This window comes from Xenopus laevis, chromosome 3S (assembly GCF_017654675.1).
Source record: "Xenopus laevis strain J_2021 chromosome 3S, Xenopus_laevis_v10.1, whole genome shotgun sequence".
NCBI classification, from domain to species: domain Eukaryota; kingdom Metazoa; phylum Chordata; class Amphibia; order Anura; family Pipidae; genus Xenopus; species Xenopus laevis.
In genome coordinates this window covers 27,656,785-27,675,253 of record NC_054376.1, presented here as the reverse complement: position 1 = coordinate 27,675,253, position 18,469 = coordinate 27,656,785, and the positions used below count along the sequence as shown (strand labels likewise).

Genomic DNA, 18,469 nt, shown 5'->3' with positions numbered 1-18,469 from the left:
TGTTATGCCACTGCTGTGCATGCAAAGTTGTGTCCCTAATACTCCTTTAATTTTCCTAATGTCACCTTGTCTTTATTCAGTGCACTTGCCACCAGTGATCTGACTCTCTGTACTTTTTCACTAGGCAACCTGCACAAGCCTAGCACGGTATCAACCTCAATCCCAAGGAAGGACATGGGCTGAACAGTTTTTTTCTTTAGCGATAGGCACATCAAAGTTAGATAACATCTCCTGCAGTTTGTCTAACAACCATTTGTACATTCCTGTTCAATGTTGGCCAACTACATCAAATTATTTCAAACAGGGCAACGTTTCGGGCCAACCGGGCCCTTTATCAAGCCTCTGAGGCTTGATAAAGGGCCCGGGTGGCCCAAAACATTGCCCTGTTTGAAATAATTTGATGCAATAAAATACACGTTTATTCTTATCTACGGTGTGCTGATGATATTTGCTCTGATTGGATAACTTGACCCTGTAACAGGCGTGGGTCCTTCAGTACAGCACCTGGTACCGCAAAGGTATGTGTTCAAGGCCTTAAGCTCTCCACCTCAGTTTCTATACCTGCTTTTATAAAGCACCAACATATTCCGCATTGCTATACAATAAATGGGTTTATATATTGAACCAACAGAATTAAATGTAAGGCAACCAATAATGAATACATGAGAAAACTAAACAGCAATGCAAAAATGTACTGAAGGCCTCAGATATAGCACAAGAAATTGTGTATCCTATAGGTAGACACTTGTATATGTAAGGAACCTGTGTATATAAAGCTATCGGGTTGCAATGGTACAAGGACAAATGCAGATTCAATAGCCTGGCCATTTCGTCCTTTGATCCCTTGGCTTTTACTAGATCTAGGGTTTGGTCAAATAATTGGTACTTTTCAGAACAAAGCCCTTTATCTATGCTGTCATTAACCAAAGCTCCTCGGGGGTAAATAACGGTGCTGAATAAGTCTATATTTTCCTGGTTGTTTTTCAGGGACAACTCCTAGGGGTCAAATAAATTATCCCTCAAAGGGAGGTTCGTGGAAGGGACCAGCAATTTGCCCTAACTGAATTTCCTTTGTCAACTTAACTGTTACTACATAGAGATATTATACAGCTGGAATCTTAAACCTTCTTTGAACATTTGGGCTGCATTTGGGCTAACCAAGGCTATAGGTTCTTTAGCTTAATCGGTGTTCCTGCTTTTAGTAGCGCTGCTCAGAAATGAAACTTGCTAATTTTTTAATACACTTAACTGCTGGGAAACTACCGACAGAGTAAGCGTAATTGTGCTTGAATTAACAGGCAACGCCTCAGGCCGCATTTTTTGTTGAATGCCAAAAAATTGTCTATTTTTAACTTTGACTGGAAGTTATTGTTATACCTCATTTTCTTTCTGGGCCTACCTATTGTATACACAGTTCCATTTCCTTCTATTCGTACCTTAGCATCTAGTTATCTCTCCCTATTGTTAGTCACTTAGGCGGTACCTCCATATGTAACATCGTTTAAAGAGAGACATAAGGAAATGGCGTGTAGCAATAACATTCTGAGAAGGAGAGCAAAACGAGATTAGAAGGATGGGCGCATGAAGGAGATTAAATGCCTGTTGGATTTTTGATCAGGCTGTTTACTTCCTGGCGGGGATAATGACTGACTCAGGGAGAGGGACATGGAGGAACAGTTATGTATAATGGACACAGGCTGTGATGTTTCCTGACCCATTGGTTATGCAGAAAGCAATGAAGTTATAGATCAGAGGTGGAGCTAAAAGGCCATTTGAACTTAATTCTTAGGGTAAGGTCATACTGGGCGTTTCGGGGAGATTTAGTCGCCTGGCGACTTATCATCTCGTCTTTGCGGCGACCAATCTCCCAGAACGACTTCCCCAGTGCCGGGCCAAGGCAACCTGGCCAACTACGTCGCCCCCTGCTGTATTGAAGAGCGCATGCGCCGATGACGCGCGAATGCACATGCGCCAATGACGCTACTGCGTTGATGACATGCGAACGTGCCCAGAGGACCCGCACACTCGCAAGCGGAGAAAAACTTCTGCCACAGCTTCTGGAACTAGGGGTAGGCGTCGGAAGAGGTACGTGCCTGGCGCCCCTGCACCTTTGCGCCCTAGGCACGTGCCTCTTCTGCCTACCCCTAGTTCCGGCCCTGGACTTACCTCACCCTTGCGCTGGCTAAAATGAAAAATCGCCGGCCCTAAGAACACGCGGCGATTCGTTTTCCAAAGTCACTCAAAATTTCCTCGTGAGGCCTAAAGGCTGTGAGATTTTAAAGTTTAATTAGTCTTGTGGGTTTTTTCGTGGTATACTAACAGATTTTTTTTTAAAAAATTTTATGTTACTGGCTCCTCTTCAGAAAAGGTGACATGGCGACGATCCATCATGCTGCGCATGATTTCTCCTCCCTAAAGAAGGCAGGGAGGAGAAGTCGAGTGCCGCAGGATGGATCGCCTTTTCTGAAGAAGAGCACAAGCGGAGTTTCGGTAAGTTATTTCTTAATAAAGGCTGTGCGATTTTTAAGTGTAATTATTCTTGGTTTGTTTTTTTTCGTGGTATACAAACAATTTAAAAAAAAAAATTTTATGTTGCTGGCTCCTCTTCAGAAAAGGCGACACGGCGACGATTCATCATGCTGTGCGTGATTTCTCCTCCCTGGCTATCTCCTATAAGGAAGGCAGGGAGGAGAAATTGAGTGCCGCAAGATGGATTTCCCTTTTCTAAAGAGGAGCGCAAGCGGAGTTTCGGTAAGTTATTTCTTAATAAAGGCTGTGCGATTTTTAAGTGTAATTAGTCTTGGTTTATTTTTTTTTTTCGTGGTATGCTAACAAAATTTAAAAAAAAAAAAAAATGTGGTGTTCCTGGTCCTTTAAACTTGGCAGTGGGCAAATTGTTAAACTACATTACCCAACATGCATCAGGAGACACAGACTTGGCAAATTAGGGCAAGAAAAAACTTTGGCTGGTTTCCAAAGTACCAACTAGCCACAAAGTACCACAAAGTAGCCCAAATCCGTACCTTGGCTAGTTTAAACTTTCAAAACCCACCTGGGCTTTATATTAGTAGCCCAATTTGGCTGCAAAACCACCAAGCTGACAACCCTGGAATACTGAGAGGAAAAATGTCCCCCGCCCATAATACCTGAATGAAGGACACGCCCCTCAGAAGGGAGGAGAGAAGCGGCAAGACCAGAGGAGGGTGGGAGAGTGACCAGAGGAGGAAGAGTCGCTTTCACAAGTCACAGGCAACAGGAAGAATAACAAGTTCCCCTTTAAGCAGAATCAGAGAGACAGACGCCCAGCCATGGACAGGAGGCCGGTGAGTGTGACAAAGGGAGCGAGAGAGTGATGGTGGGGCAGACAGATGTTGTTGGAAAAACTTGTAGAACTGACACACAGCTCGCTGCCAGCCCTTCTCTTGGTATGAAGGATTCTGGGTGTTGTAGTTCCCATGAGAGGGTCCCTGTCAAAGGACAACTGCTAATGACATTTTAGGGCGACGCAATGCAGCTGAGAAGGGAGGCTGAGCGGAGGAATGTACCATTGTACAGAGACAGACGGAAGGAAATGTTAAAGTTCTGAGAAGGAGAATGCAGGGAGATTAGCAGGACGGGCACATGAAGGAGATTAGATTCCTGTTGGACTTTGGATCAGGCTGTTTACGTCCTACTGTGGGTAATGACTGACTCAAGGAGAGGAACAGGCTGTGCCATTGCTAATGTGGAAAGTCTTAAAGGAGTGCTTCAACTTCCAGTTAACTTTTAGTAGGTTATAGGATGGCCAATACTGAGCAACTTTTCAATTGGTCTTCGTTATTTATTTTTGATAGTTTTTGAATAATTTGCCTTCTTCTGATTCTTTCCAGCTTTCACTGACCCCATCTAAAAACAAATGCTCTGTAAGGCTACACATGTATTGTTATTGCTACTTCTTATTACTCCTCTTTCTATTCAGGCCTTTCCTGTTCATATTCCAGTCTCTTATTCAAATCAATGCATGGTTGCTAAGGTCATTTGGACCCTAGCAACCAGACTGCTGAATCCGCAAACTGGAGAGCTGCTGACTAAAAAGCGAAATAACTCAAAACCCGCAAATGATAAAAAATGAAAACCAATTGCAAATTGTCTCAGAATATCGCTCTCTACGTCAAAGTTAATTTAAAGGTGAACAACCCCTAGATCACAGTCAGGGCTTAGAGGCCATTTGTCATTATCCAACCCCATGATCTCTTTTATTGTGTCTGCGTTTTAAAGTACAGACAAATAATTGTGTGTGTTGCACATTGATGTGATATAAACTTTGTGTTTGTGGTGAATAAAGTAAATTGCTTGTGTGCTGAGTTTGACAGCACCGGGGGGTGTAATGGAATACCATGTGCAATGGTGGGGGCATTTTTAAAAGCAAAATGTGATCTTGCTGACAGGCTGGTGTGGGAGTTGTAGTTTGACAACATCTGGAGGCCTACAGGTTCCTTGGCTTTGTATTGCTGCCACATTTAGCATTTATTATGGGGCCGGACCAATCAATAAACATAATTAAATGAGTGCGTCTTGTGGCATTTGCCCGTGTCTGCGCTGTTATTCATTAGTGGCTTTGTTATTGATCACTAACAGTTACCATTGTGTCCTGAGCACCTGTCGTGACGCGTGTGTACTGCGCAGATTCCTTTGCACTGTGTGTAAACAGTGATTGAAGCCTTCAGACTCCTATAATAAAGATAGGCTGTCCGTAGTCATCGCTCGAGGTTTTCTCAAACCTGATCAGCACCCAGGCCTTCCTCTCTGGGACGGAGGCAGTGCATGAGTTAACCAAACATTTCAGACTTTCCAGGACGCAGATAGGTGTGTACATGGGATGACGTCAGGTTGGCTATAATTATGACAGTGACACATAGGCCAAGGAGGGTGCTGTAACCCATACCTTGCCGGAGCCGGGATCTAGATAATTAGGACGTTGTCTTATCTGAGAAGGTAGAAAAGTGCTGGCTTTCTACTCAATCCCAAACAGAATCCTGGATTTGTTTCACCCCCCTAATACATTCCCACCTGGCTGCAGCCATAGAGGGGCGCTATAGCACACTTTCAAGCAATGTTTAAATACTGCTAAACTGTACTGTGTACACAAATAGTGCTATGTAAATAAAAAATATACATACATACTAGTGATGTGCGGGCCGATCCGATACCCGCGGGACCCGCAGGTTTACCCGTGCTTCCGACTTCCGGTTTTATAGTCTCGCGTCTGCTCGCCCGCCCCTTTTGTGACATTATCGGAGGGTCGGCACGGGTCTATAAAAGGACCCCGGAAGCGCGGGTGCGGGCGGGCACGGGTTGGAGCAGGGCGGGTTAGGGTCGGGTGCAGGTCAGGAAAACCCTGACCCGCACATCACTAATACATACAGAAGTCTTCCATCTGGGGGTAGTTCTCCTTTAAATTAAGTTTTATTAGAATGTCCTGTTCTTAGTAAATTTTCAATTGATCTTCATTTTTATTTATTATAGTTTTCTTCCTCTTCTGCCTCTTTCCAGCTTTTAGTAGGGGGTCACTGATTTCCCCCCCCCACTGCTCTGTGAGCCTACAATTTCATTGTTATTTTTTTTTTTGCTTCGCTTTCTAGTCAGGCTCCTCTCCTATTTATTTGCCAGTCTTTCATCCGCACCACAGTCTAGGGTAAGCTAGAACTGCCTTTGCGTGTCTTCCCATCCGTTATAATGAAAAGTCGCCTGCGATAAAGCACACGCGACGCTTTGTTTTCCGAAGTCACCCGAAGTTGTCTCACGAGGAAGGCCGTTTGGGGAGACTGTCGCCCAGAAGAAGAGGCGATTAGTCGCGAGGCGATTAGTCGCCAGGATTAGTCGCCAGGCGACTAAATCTCCCCGAATTTGCCCGTGTGTCACAAGCCTTAGACTACTAATTTATTGCTATTGCTACATTGTATTGCTCATCTTTATATCCAAGCCCTCTCCTATTCATATTCCAGTCTCTTATTTAAATCACTGCATGGTTCCTAGGGTACTTTAGACTATAGCAACCAGATTGCTGAAATTACAAACTGGAGAGCTGCTGTACACACCACAAGTAATAAAAAATTAAAAACAATTGCAAATTGTTTCAGAATATCACTCCCTACATCATACTAAATTTAACCCAAAAGTGATCAACCCCTTTAAAGGAATAGTAACACTAAAAAATGAAAGTGTTAAAATAATTAAAATATAATATACGGCTGCCTTGCACTAGTAAAACTGGCGTGTTTGCTTCAGAAACTCTACTATGGTTTATATTAACAAGCTGCTGTGTAGCCATGGGGGCAGCCATTCAAAGCTGAGAAAGGAGAAAAGGCACAGGTTACACAGCAGATAACAGATAAGCTCAGTAGGATACAATGCGATTCTACATAGCTCATCTGTTATCTACTATTTGTCTTGTGCTTGAATGGCTGCCCCCATGGCTACACAGCAGCTTGTATAAAAGATAGAATTGTTTTTAAAACAGACACACCAGTTTTACAAATGCAGAGCAACAGTACATTACATTTTAATTACTTTAATTCACTTTCTTTTTTGGTGTTACTGTTCCTTTAAGTAACAATGTAGCCTGCCTTTTCTTAGTTTGTATAGGGATTTTCCATGTCTTGCACTTGCAGTAAAAAAGTACAGGATCCGTACATGTTCCCTTTAATGTATTATGGGTCCAGATTCAACTTCTGGAGTTGAGATTGCAAGGCTGTATGCCATAATTGACCCCCAAATACATATGTATGAGCAAATTTGTCCAAAATATCCAAACTAATTAGTGCATGTATGGCCTAGGCTTTAGGAGAAAATATTGTTGCTTTTATTCAGTAACATATGCTTTTATCTATTACTTTGCGTGCAGCCCATTCTGTCTGTGATGGGAAATGATTACAGTCAGGCAAAGGATCCTGATGGCTGATGACCCTGGTTGGGGTCAAGGCTGCAGCTACACTTCCTTTCCATTGAAATGGGTGGGTCGCTTTTCGAATTCGTCTTCATTTTATTTTTATTCCATTTTTGAATTATTTGTTTTCTTTCTATTCAGGTCTCTCCTATTCATATTCCAGTCTCTTATTCAAATCGATGCATGGTTGCTAGGGCAATTTGGACCCTAGCGACCAGATTGCTGAAATTGCAAACTGGAGAGCTGCTGAATAAAAAGCTAAATAACTCAAAAAACACAAATAATAGAAAATGAAAACCAACTGCAAATTGTCACACAATATCACTCTCTACGACTCTACGTCATACTAAAAGTTAATTTAAAAGTGAACAACCCCTTTAAGATAGGGGTAAACTAAGAACCAGGTTTTCTGTCCTGTTGCAAAAAAAAAACAGCCAGCAGCCTGTGTGGGGTGAACCATTTGAGCACAAGGGAGTCAACCAATGTAGAGAGCTTTATCAATGTAGAAAGAAATACATGTGGTTGTTTCCAGTTCTGAATAATGAATATTAGTACAGAAAGCTCAGAATTACAGGAAGGCCACCTCCCATAGACTCCATTTTAATCAAATCATTTACTTTAATTTCATTTAAAATTGATTTCTTTTTTCTCTGTAATAATAAAACCATCCATTGTACTTGATCCAAACTAAGATATAATTCATCCTTCTTAGAGGTTGTAGAGACTGTTAATTAATTTCAAGTAGACTTAGGAGTAGATTTATTAAGGGTCGAAGTGTAAATTCAAATTTTTGAAAAGCAATTATTGCTCAAAACTCTCAAATTCGAATTGTGAATTATCTAAACTCGATTCGAGTTTTAATTTGAATTTTTCGAGATTTATTATACTTTAAGAACTCAAATTCAACTATTCACCACCTTAAACCTGCCAGATTGCTGTATAAGTCAATGGGAGAGGTCCAGGGATCAATATGGCGATGATTGTATCCTTCCTGACATTCGAGTTTTTTCAGAGATAAATACACAGAATCGAGTTTTTTTTTTTTTTTAAATTCAATTCAAGTTCTTCTAATTCAAACTGAATTGGAGTCGATTAAATTAGTCCGAGTTGAGAACGTTCGATTTTTTAAATAAATTTCAATTGGTCGAGTTTATGGGAGTTTTCTGTAACTCACGCAAATTCGAAATTTGCCCCTTGATAAATGTGCCCCTTAATGTTTGAATATACAAATTGCAGAAAGATCCCTTATCTGAAACTCCCCAGGTCCCAAGAATTATGGATGATAGATCCTATACCTGTATTAGGAATAATACCAGACTAAACATTGGGAAACCATGTAAGGTTGGCTGCTATCTGATAAAGATCCACGCTTCTGCATTCTACTCAGTGCTGTGTTGTGCAAGAGGTATGAAGTTTATCGTATTTATCTCTATAACCCTGTCACAGAATTTCTTAACTGTCACTTGTCACATCTTGGCAGAACTTTAACCACGATTGTGACACCTTTTGCCCCGCCCTTCCTTGGCTTTGCGCTGCAAGAAGATCCCTCTGGCCAATTGCATTGCTTGAGCTAGAGTCCTGCAGCGGGTCGGGTGCCCACTGGTTACCTGCAAAAAAAAGCGGGTACCCTGTGGGATGAGTATAGGATTTTCGGGTGCGGATATAGATGCAGGTTGCGGGTCTCATCTATATTTCTTATGTTATATTGTCTATATTTTACTCCTTTTAAAATTTTACCAAACTTTTGTCTCTGCCCACTTTGATGATGTCACTTCCTGTGACCGCAACAGCACCTGTTTAATGGTGGTCGGTGTGTTGCGGATAAGGCAGTTGCGGGCCAGGGTCGGGTAGTGGATCCAAGTGGGTAAATATGTGGGTTGCGGTTCGGGTCCGGGACTCAAAAATTGGTTCCGTGCAGGACTCTAGCTTGAGCTGACTGTCTCTTCATTATGAATCCACATGGAGACACAGACCAATGATTGGATTATATTGCAGCCCATTCCGGCTTTCGGGAGGAGATTGCAGCAATGCAATCTTGAATGGCATTTTCTGACTTGACAGATTTTGGTTGGGCCGTCTGTCGAGAGGCGCCATATATACAGGCCAATTATTTGCTGAGTCAGAAGATTTTATTCGGATCATAGATGTCTCCATATTCCGGGCTTAATCCCTTAAAACCCTGCGTTTGTATAAGATTAATTCTCCTACGTTCCACAGCAGGGATCCAGGATGAAACACAGACTGTTCTTCCTTTTAATACCATACTGATACAGGCATCATATTGCACATACCTCCCAACTGTCCTTTTTTTTTTTGCTGGACAGTCCCAATTTTGACCGCTCAACCTGTAGTCCCGAATTGTTACTGAAAGTTCCAGAGTTTCTCTTTGATCTCCTGCACTGAACAGTCAGAAAAAGATAACGTTTCTAAAATTGAATTGGCTTTTGGAAGAGAGCTCAGAATACATGGCAGGTGCATTTAGATACATTTTTACCATTTAAGATAACTAAAGAAACAATTGTAACAATTTAAGATAAGCAGGTCTTGGGGAAAACTGTGACTTGCAGCTTAAAGGGCAATTCACCTTCACTAGCAAAACGTTAATAACCACAGAAATGTATTCAAACTTTCATAACCTGCCAAATTTTGTAAAATGTAAATGATAGGGGGTGTGGCCCAAAAAATTGGCGTGCTCAAAAAACTGTGCGGAAAATCTTTTTGTCCATCTTGCTGTTTCGAAAATGTTGGGAGGTATGTGTTGTTCAGTTCTTGGATGACCTGTGTCAGTATGGTACTGTAAGGTAGAACAGGCTGCATTTTGTCTTGACTCCCCTGTGATGGAATGTGAGATTATAAAGCTCCGGGGAACACATGGAGGAACGCACGTGTGTAAGGGATCTTAAAGAAGTTGACAATGGCAGCTTGTTTGGCAGTTCTTGACCAAATTTGCACGTATACCAAAGATGCATGGTAACAAAACAAAGGCCACCCAAGTCAATATCTGATATGGAGATCCCAATCCTGTGAATACTACATTAAAGGAGACGGAAAGGCTAAAATTAAGTAAGCTTTATCAGAAAGGTCTATATAAATACACCAGTAAACCCTCTGTGTCCTCTGTCAAAATAAACACAGCATTTCTTTCCTTCTATTGTGTACACATGGGATTCTGTTTCAGACTTTCTTCTTTCAGCTTAAACCTCCAGGGCTAGGGCTTGAGCATGCTCAGTTTGCTCCTCTCCCCCTCCCTCCTCTCCTCCCTGCTGTAATCTGAGCCCAGAGCTATGAGTGAGCAGGGAGAGACTCACAGGAAGTGAAGTCACACCAAGCTAATATGGCAGCTGCTATCCTGAACAAACAGAGAGAGCTTCTAGAGCTCTTTACTCAGGTACGGTAAAGCATTCTGCAGAATAAATATAGTCTTATAGCTTGTACTATTGTGGCTAATCTATTGGTGATAAACTGCTTCGGTAGCTTTCCTTCTCCTTTAAACCTAAATTGGTTCCTATGGGTCTCCATCGGATCTTATCGTTGCCCCAGGAGTTGAACGATTGTATCAACCTGATTTTATTTACTACCCTTGTGGCCAGATCAGGCACATATCCATTTTGTTGGTGACCTTGCAAACAAGTAGATGTAGCCAGGACAGGGGCATATTCCTAAACTAAACGCAGCAATGACAGCATAGTTCAGCTATGGGGTGCAGGTCGTCCGGTGTACTGGCACTTTTGTTTTTTTGTTTTTGGATAAAAATGTTATTTTCCACAGAAGTGAATTGGAGGTGGCAGAGACTTTTTCCTCTGGCAGAGAACATTTTAATGTGTGCCACCAGCAATAATAATTTTAGTTCCAAACCAGACTATGGGGTTACTTATGGAGTTACACCGTCTGTATTACTGGAGAAAGGAAATAAATAAATAAAGGAGTTCTGTTGTGATGAGGTTACAATAAATAGCATGATGTTATGCTTATTGGAATCTGAGCTATGGAAGGTTGGTATGTGTGGTAAAGGTTTGAGGATATATCTCACGGGGAAAACCAGCCTGACAGGGATCAGGAAGTCAGAGCAGTTTGTGGTGCTGGATGCAATGTGCTAATGCAAAAATGTTGCAAAAGTCTTAAGTTTCCCAGCAAAGACAGGTCAGTGATTCAGCTGCCTTGTTTTACATTGTTTCAACAGTCTGAGCCACCAGGGTACAGAATAGAAAGGGATAAACACTGCTTTCAATAGCAACACATATAAAAAAATAATTTGTAAAATTTGTAATTAAAGGAAAACTATACCCCCAAAATGAATACTTAAGCAACAGTTAGTTTATATCAAATTGAATGACATATTAAAGAATCTTACCAAACTGGAATATATATTTACATAAATATTGTCCTTTTACATCTCTTGCCTTGAACCACCATTTCGTGACTCTATCTGTGCTGCCTCAGAGATCACCTGACCAGAAATACTACAACACTAACTGTAACAGGAAGAAGTGAGGAAGCAAAAGGCAGAACTCTGTCTGTTAATTGGCTCATGTGACCTTACATGTGGTTTGTATGTGTACACAGTGAATCTTACGATCTCAGGGGGCGGCCCTTATTTTTTAAAATGGCAATTTTCTATTTATGATTACCCAATGGCACATACTACTAAAAAAGTATACTATTATGATAATGGTGCATTTACATGAAGCAGGGTTTTACACATGAGCTGTTTTACTCAGTATCTTTTAATAGAGACCTACATTGTTTGGGGGGTATAGTTTTCCTTTAATGTATATTGCAAAGTTGCTTAGACTTATATGTTCTTTTATTAGGCAACAAAAATTATATTTTGGGTTAACCTTTCCTGTAAACCAGTGGTCCCCAACCAGTGGCTCATTAGCAACATGTTGCTCACCGACAGCTTGAAAAAAAAAAACTGGTGTACTGCCAAACAGAGTCTCCTATAGGCTGCCAGTTCACATAGGGTCTATCAAATAGCCAATCAGAGCCTATATGTGGCACCTCCAGGGACTTTATTTCTGCTTGCATTGCTCTCCAATTCTATTTACATTTGAATGTGGCTCACAGGTAGCCACTGAGTGAGAGTTTATCCACAAAAATCCTCAAATCCCTGTGGCATTGCGCTTGCCCAAAATTGTAATACATTTTACTATGATAGGTACTCTTTGATTTAATCAGTAACCTTCTTTGTGGTACATTAATAAATGCTTTAGCATAATTAAATTCGATCCAATCCACTGCCACCCCATTAGAGCTCTGCCCTCTATCTTTTCTCACTTTTCAGCTTGTATTTTAAAGAGATACTAAAGATTTACTAAAAACAAACTAATGTTCTTTTATCTTTATTTCAAACATTGTCATAGAAATGTACTTGTTGATGAAAACTAATAAACATGTTACAAAAGGAGTGAGAAAGGAAGGGTTTTTATAGGGAAAGCTGTGATGTTGCTGTGATTAGAGAAGAGTCACAGATTACCCCTCAGGTGGTGCAATGAATCATCAGGGTTAATGAGTTTGCCATTGTTTGGTATAGCAACATCAGGTATAGGGCTAGACATTGTGCGCAGGGACCTCTTCACCTTTTATATCCTTTGGTTATTGGTTGCTTTGTATGTAACTGCAGAATAGGTTGGCACTTTATTAAAATATTGTTTGTTATAGTAAAATCAGGCGTAGGGCTAGACAATGGTGTGCGTGTGTGTGTGTATATGTATATATATATATATATATATATATATATATATATATATATATATATATATATATATATATATATATATAAAAGATGGTTTTGAGGTCAAAGATCAGGTGGCATGGGCAAGCCTATGTAGATTCATTATCACAGGAGCACATAGCTCATTTTGGACTTACCTGATTGGATTTTCAGCCAGCACCTTCAATATTTGCATCAACCATGTTAGTCTGGAAATCCATCGTTTTGGTCACATAGATAATGCTAATAACCTGCCGACTTTATTAGGAGTAGTAGCTAGTATGTTACCAGCTTAAAGTTCTCACTGTGGACTCTGACTAGGGTTGTCACCTGTCTAGTTCTGACCCAGACAGCCCGATGTTTGGAAGGGCTGTTTGGGTCAAAACTGCCTGTAAGTTAGGAATTAGGAAAGCCAGGCAGGTTTCCATGAGATTGATGGGGAAATTGACCAATCACCACATCATAATTCCGGCCCTGGCATCACCAGCTTGCCCCTGATATGTCATCAACCGGCCTATTGATGTCACTGCTCCGCCAGGAGTTCAGCGCTGAAAAAGTGGCTGTCCTAGTTCTGGCAAATGTTAGAGGGGCTGCTCTAAGATGCCGTAGACAGGTAACTATATATTGGGCTGCTGTGGGGCTGTTTGGGCCTCTGTGAACTTGAAAAGCCAGGACCTATTTTGAATCCCTGTCCAGACTTGCCTGGAGCTGTCTGACCAGCTTAAAGGTGGCCATACATGGAGAGATCCACTCGTTTGGCGATGTCGCCAAATGAGTGGATCTCCCTCCGATATGCCCACCTTGAGGTGGGCAATATCGGGCTGATCCGATTGTGGGCCCTAGGGCCCAACGATCAGATCCTAGCTAACGCGAATGGGCAGTTGGATCGCGGGACCGCATCAACGAACAGATGCGGCCGCGATCCGACGGGATTTTTAGTCCCATCCGATCGAGATCTGCCCGACTTTCGGCCAGATCTCGATCGGGAAAGCCCGTCAGGGGCCCCCATACACGGGCCAATAAGCTGCCAACTCGGTCTGTCGGCAGCTTTTATCGGCCCGTGTATGGCCACCTTAAGAGCCAGCTAAAAGTGGTCATGCATGGACTGTTAAAAGCCAATGATGAGGACCAAGCCGGCAGCTTATTGGCCTGTGTATGGGACCCTCTCAAGGACATCTTATCTGGCTGAAAACAGGTCTGATATTAATCAGGCAGGTTTAAAGGAGAACTACCCCCCCACACACACCAAACGCGCCCTAAAGTGCCTGCCAATCTGAACCTAAAATGCAGGCGAGCTTCTGGGTAGGCAGTTAAAGGGGTGATTCATCGACTAATTCTAAGCAACTATTCATTTGACCTTCATTTTTTTTTTTTAATCATTTGCCTTCTTCTGACTCTTTCCAGCTTTCAAAAATGGGTCACTGACCCCATCTAAAAAACAAATGCTCAGTAAGGCTACAAATGTATTGTTATTGCTACTTTTTATTACTCATGTTTCCATTCAGGCCCTCTCCTATTCATATTCCAGTTTCTCATCCAAATCAATGCAGGGTTGTTATGGTAAATTGTGCCCTAGCAACCAGATTGCTGAAATTGAAAACGAGAAATCTGCTGAATAAAAAGCTAAATAATACAAAAACTACAAATAATAAAAAATGAAAACCAATTGCAAATTGTCTCAGGATATCACTCTCTACATCATGCTAAAAGTCAATCTAAAGGTAAACAACCCCTTTAAGGTGGGCTTTTCTGGGTAGGGGGGTTTAGTTCTCCTTTCAAAATCCCATCTCCCCTGCCTGCACTTACCGACATTGTGATTCAATCATTTGATCCAAACAATTAAGATAAGCCCGATATTTCCTCCCACCTTAAAGGGGTGGTTCGCCTTTAAGTAAGCTTTTGGTGTGTTATAGAAAGGCAAATTCTAAACAATTTTTCAGTTGGTTTTCATTATTTAGTTTTTATATATTTTTTAATTATTTGCCTTCTTTTTCTGACTCTTTCCAGCTTTCAAATGTGGGTCACTGGCCCCATCTGAAAAACAAATGTTCTGTAAGGCTACAAATGTATTGTTATTGCTACTTTTTATTGTTCATATTTCTATTCAGACCTCTCCTATTCATAGTCCAGTCTCTTATTCAAATCAGTCCCTGGTTGCTAGGGTAATTTGTACAGATTGCTGAAGTGCCAAACAAATAGCTAAATTAACTCAAAAAGCATGAATAATAAAAAATAAAAACCAATTGCAAATTGTCCCAGAAAATCACTGTCTTCGTCACACTAAAATCAACTGGACTTGCTGTGTTTTTTCCTTTAAGACGTTTCACCAGTCATCCAACTGGCTTTCTCAATTCAGAATGAAAGTCCAGTTGATTTGACTTATTTCTATAGATATACCCAGGTCTGGACTGGGAGTCAAAATAGGCCCTGGCATTCCAATACAGAGAGGCCCAATCAGCTCCCCACCCGCCCACTAAATTGTGACTTCCAATGGCATCTTATGGCAGCCCATCTGGCATTTGCCAGAACCCACAGATTGCCAGTGCGGGCCTGGCTATACCATGGCCTGGATGAATCTTCACAAACATCATACTAAAAATGTACTCAAAGGTGAATATCCCCTTTAAGGTAGGCATAATGCATAGATAGGGTTATGTAATAATAGATGCAGAGTTTGCTACAGCTCTAATCACCCACAACAACCAATCAGCAGGAAACATTTACTGGTCACCTGTTTAAAAGCAAACATCTTATTGGTTGCTATGGGTTACTGCGCCTGGGCAGACGTTATGCCTGATGTTACATATGAGGGAAAATTTCTTAATGTCCTTATTGTTGGGTGCAGTGGACCTTTTGTCTTTGTCTTAATGCATTTTGTGGTCACAGTATAATTATGCCACCACCTAATGGTTTAAAATTTAGTAGTGAGCACAACTTATTTGTAATTGTAACCATCCCATAGCTCTTACATCGGAATACGGGGACGAGTCTTGTGGGTTCTTTTTTGGCAGTTGTAAAATAATGGCCGTATGTATGATTCAGTGGCCTCAATCTCTGTTCATTTTTGCTCATATTAAATTATGAATTACTTTGGCAGGATATGGGAGGGGTCCCAGCAGCCCCTGACCGGGTGAGGGATCTCCAGAGTGAGGTGGAGGGAGTAAAGAATATCATGTCCCAAAATGTGGACAGAATTCTGGCTCGGGGGGAGAATCTGGATCATCTGAGGAATAAAACAGAAGACCTGGAAGCGAGCGTAAGTGCGCATAACTCCATATGTATCCAGGGCTGCCATCAGGGGGGGACAGGGGAAGTGTTATCCCGGGAGGTTTTAGGTCTTAAGGGGGCCCGGCCTCGCTGCACTTAATTGGTCTTGATTTCAGAGAGCTGCCGAAGGGAGGGAGGCCGGGAGCACAGGTGGCTGCTGCTCCTGTCCATTCTCTTCCCTTATTGGTCACAGAAATTTAAGTCCCGGTTGAGCTGCTCCGGGATTGGATAGCTGAGGTTTGAATTTCCCCTCCAGCTCATCCAATCCCCATGCAGTTTTACCAGGACTTAAAATTGTGTGACCAATAAGGGAAGGGAATGCCGTTATTGGACAGAAGATGCAGCCGCCTGTCCCTTCAGAAGTAGGCAGCTCACTGAAAGCAGGGGAGTCTGCTAATCACATAAGTGCAACATGGCAGGACCCCCCTAAAGTTTACTCTTTTTTTTGTACAGTGTGGGGGGGGGTCCTAGTAAGGTTGCCTTACCGTCTAGCCGGTAAAAATGATAGTTGATCCCAATGTTATTAATAGGGAAAAAAGATAAATATATAGGAAGGCCGGTATCTTTTTTCCAGAAAAGGTGGCAACCCTAGGTCCTAGCCACCAATGTTTTTTTATGGGGGACCACCAATTTTTTTTTTAATTAACATGTGGGGGACCCTGACCACTAATGTTTTATATTTTTTTTTACTGTGAGGAGGGGTGGAAGGACTTGTGAATGGGGCTTGGGTGAGGTGGACGTGGCCCAGGAAATGTTGTCATATGGGGCCCTGTGGTTTCTGATGGCAGCCCTGTATGTATCCATGCATTCTGAATCCCTCTCCAATACCCATTAAACATATTACCTGTTACCTTTCCCACTTCCTGACCCACTATTTTCCACCAACCTTCTCTCTGTGACTGCCTCACCTTGTTTTGTCTGTTTCTTCCGCACAGTCTGAACACTTCAAGACCACTTCCCAGAAGGTTGCCCGCAAGTACTGGTGGAAAAATGCAAAGATGATTGCCATAATCTGTGTGGTGGTTGGTATCATTGTACTCCTCATCATCCTCCTCGCCACTGGAGTCATCCCCACATAAATATTGTAGCTAGCCAAACAGGCTGTTCAGCCAATGAGGACTCACGATTACCTTTCACTTCCTCCTGCCTGATGATCCTCAAGCCAATGGAGAGATGCCAGTCAGACTCATTATTATCCTTCGGATGCCTCTGATCAGCTAGATTCAATTTTTCCTTGTGTGTTGGCTTGTTCCACTGGGGTCAGCGTAACACATTTTCTAGAATTTATTGTACATTTTCTTTCTACACATAAAGGTTTAATTCTGATTCTGGCAAATAAAAATATTTAGGTTTATTATTTTATCCCTCTGTGCAGCCTAATTCCCACTTTGTTCCTGGTTATGTTAAAGGGATTGTTCATCTTTAAATTAACTTTTCGTATGATGGAGAGAGCGATATTTTGAGACAATTTGCAATTGGTTTTAATTTTTTATTATTTGTGGTTTTTGAGTTATTCTGCTTTTTATTCAGCAGTTCTCCAGTTTGCAATTTCAGCAGTCTGGTTGCTAGGGTTCAAATTACCCTAGCAACCATGCACTGATTTGCATAAGAGACAGAATAGGAAAGGGCCTGAATAGAAATAAAAGTACCAATAAATTTGTAGCTTTACAGAGTATTTGTTTTTTAGATGGGATTTGAAATCTGGAAAGAGTCAGAGGAAGAAGGCAAATACTTAAAAAAAAACTATAAAAAAGAGAAAAGAGAATTAACTTTCTAAAAATTAACTTAAAGGTGAACCACCCCTTTAATTCTTAAACCATTGGTATTTTTATTCCATATAGACAAGAAAACATTGTAACTTCTACCAGTTTTATACCCACACTTTTTTGAATGCCTTCAGTGTTTTGCATTTATTCATCGGTTTAAGCCCCACATGTATTTGCACCACTCAATATACGATCTGATGCAGGAATCCTGCTCATTCATTGGTGTACAGATTGTCAATGAGCACCTCTCAGGCAATACAGGTATGGGATCCGTTATCTGGAAACCCATATCCAGAAAGCTCCGAATTATGGAATGGCTGTCTCCCATAGACTCCATTTTATCCTAATAATCCAAATTTTTAAAAATGATTTCCTTTTTTCTTTATAATAATAAAACATAAGATTGTACTTGATCCAAACTAATATACAATTAATCCTTATTGGAAACAAAATCAGCCTATTGGGTTCATTTTAAGTTTACATGATTTTCTAGTAGACGTATGGTATGAAGATCCAAATTATGGAGCTATCCTTATCTAGCAAAAACTCAGATCCCGAGGATTCTGGATAACAGGTCCCATACCTGTATAAGAGTTGCATCTGTTTGAATTTTGAATGTTAGCAGATATTTTTGGGAATCTGAATAACCGTTTATCTAGAATACTCCCGTAGGGAACATTTCTCTTTTGTATATAAGGATAGATCTTCAGTATGCATTCTGTTATCGGTTGGGTTCTTAGTATGTTATAAGTTGCCTCCAGCAGCCATTCTAGGCTCAGTAAATCTTCTTTTTACTTA

General features: G+C 41.4%; 1 protein-coding gene across 1 annotated transcript; it reads left to right on the top strand.

Moving 5' to 3' along the window:
* Nucleotides 1-3,192: 3,192 nt before the first annotated feature.
* On the top strand, nt 3,193-17,259 carry vamp8.S (vesicle associated membrane protein 8 S homeolog). The gene is given in 3 exon segments (NM_001095405.1): nt 3,193-3,323; nt 15,736-15,894; nt 16,841-17,259. Coding segments are annotated over 3 exon segments (318 nt in total). The 5' UTR covers nt 3,193-3,308; the 3' UTR covers nt 16,985-17,259.
* Nucleotides 17,260-18,469: the final 1,210 nt, after the last annotated feature.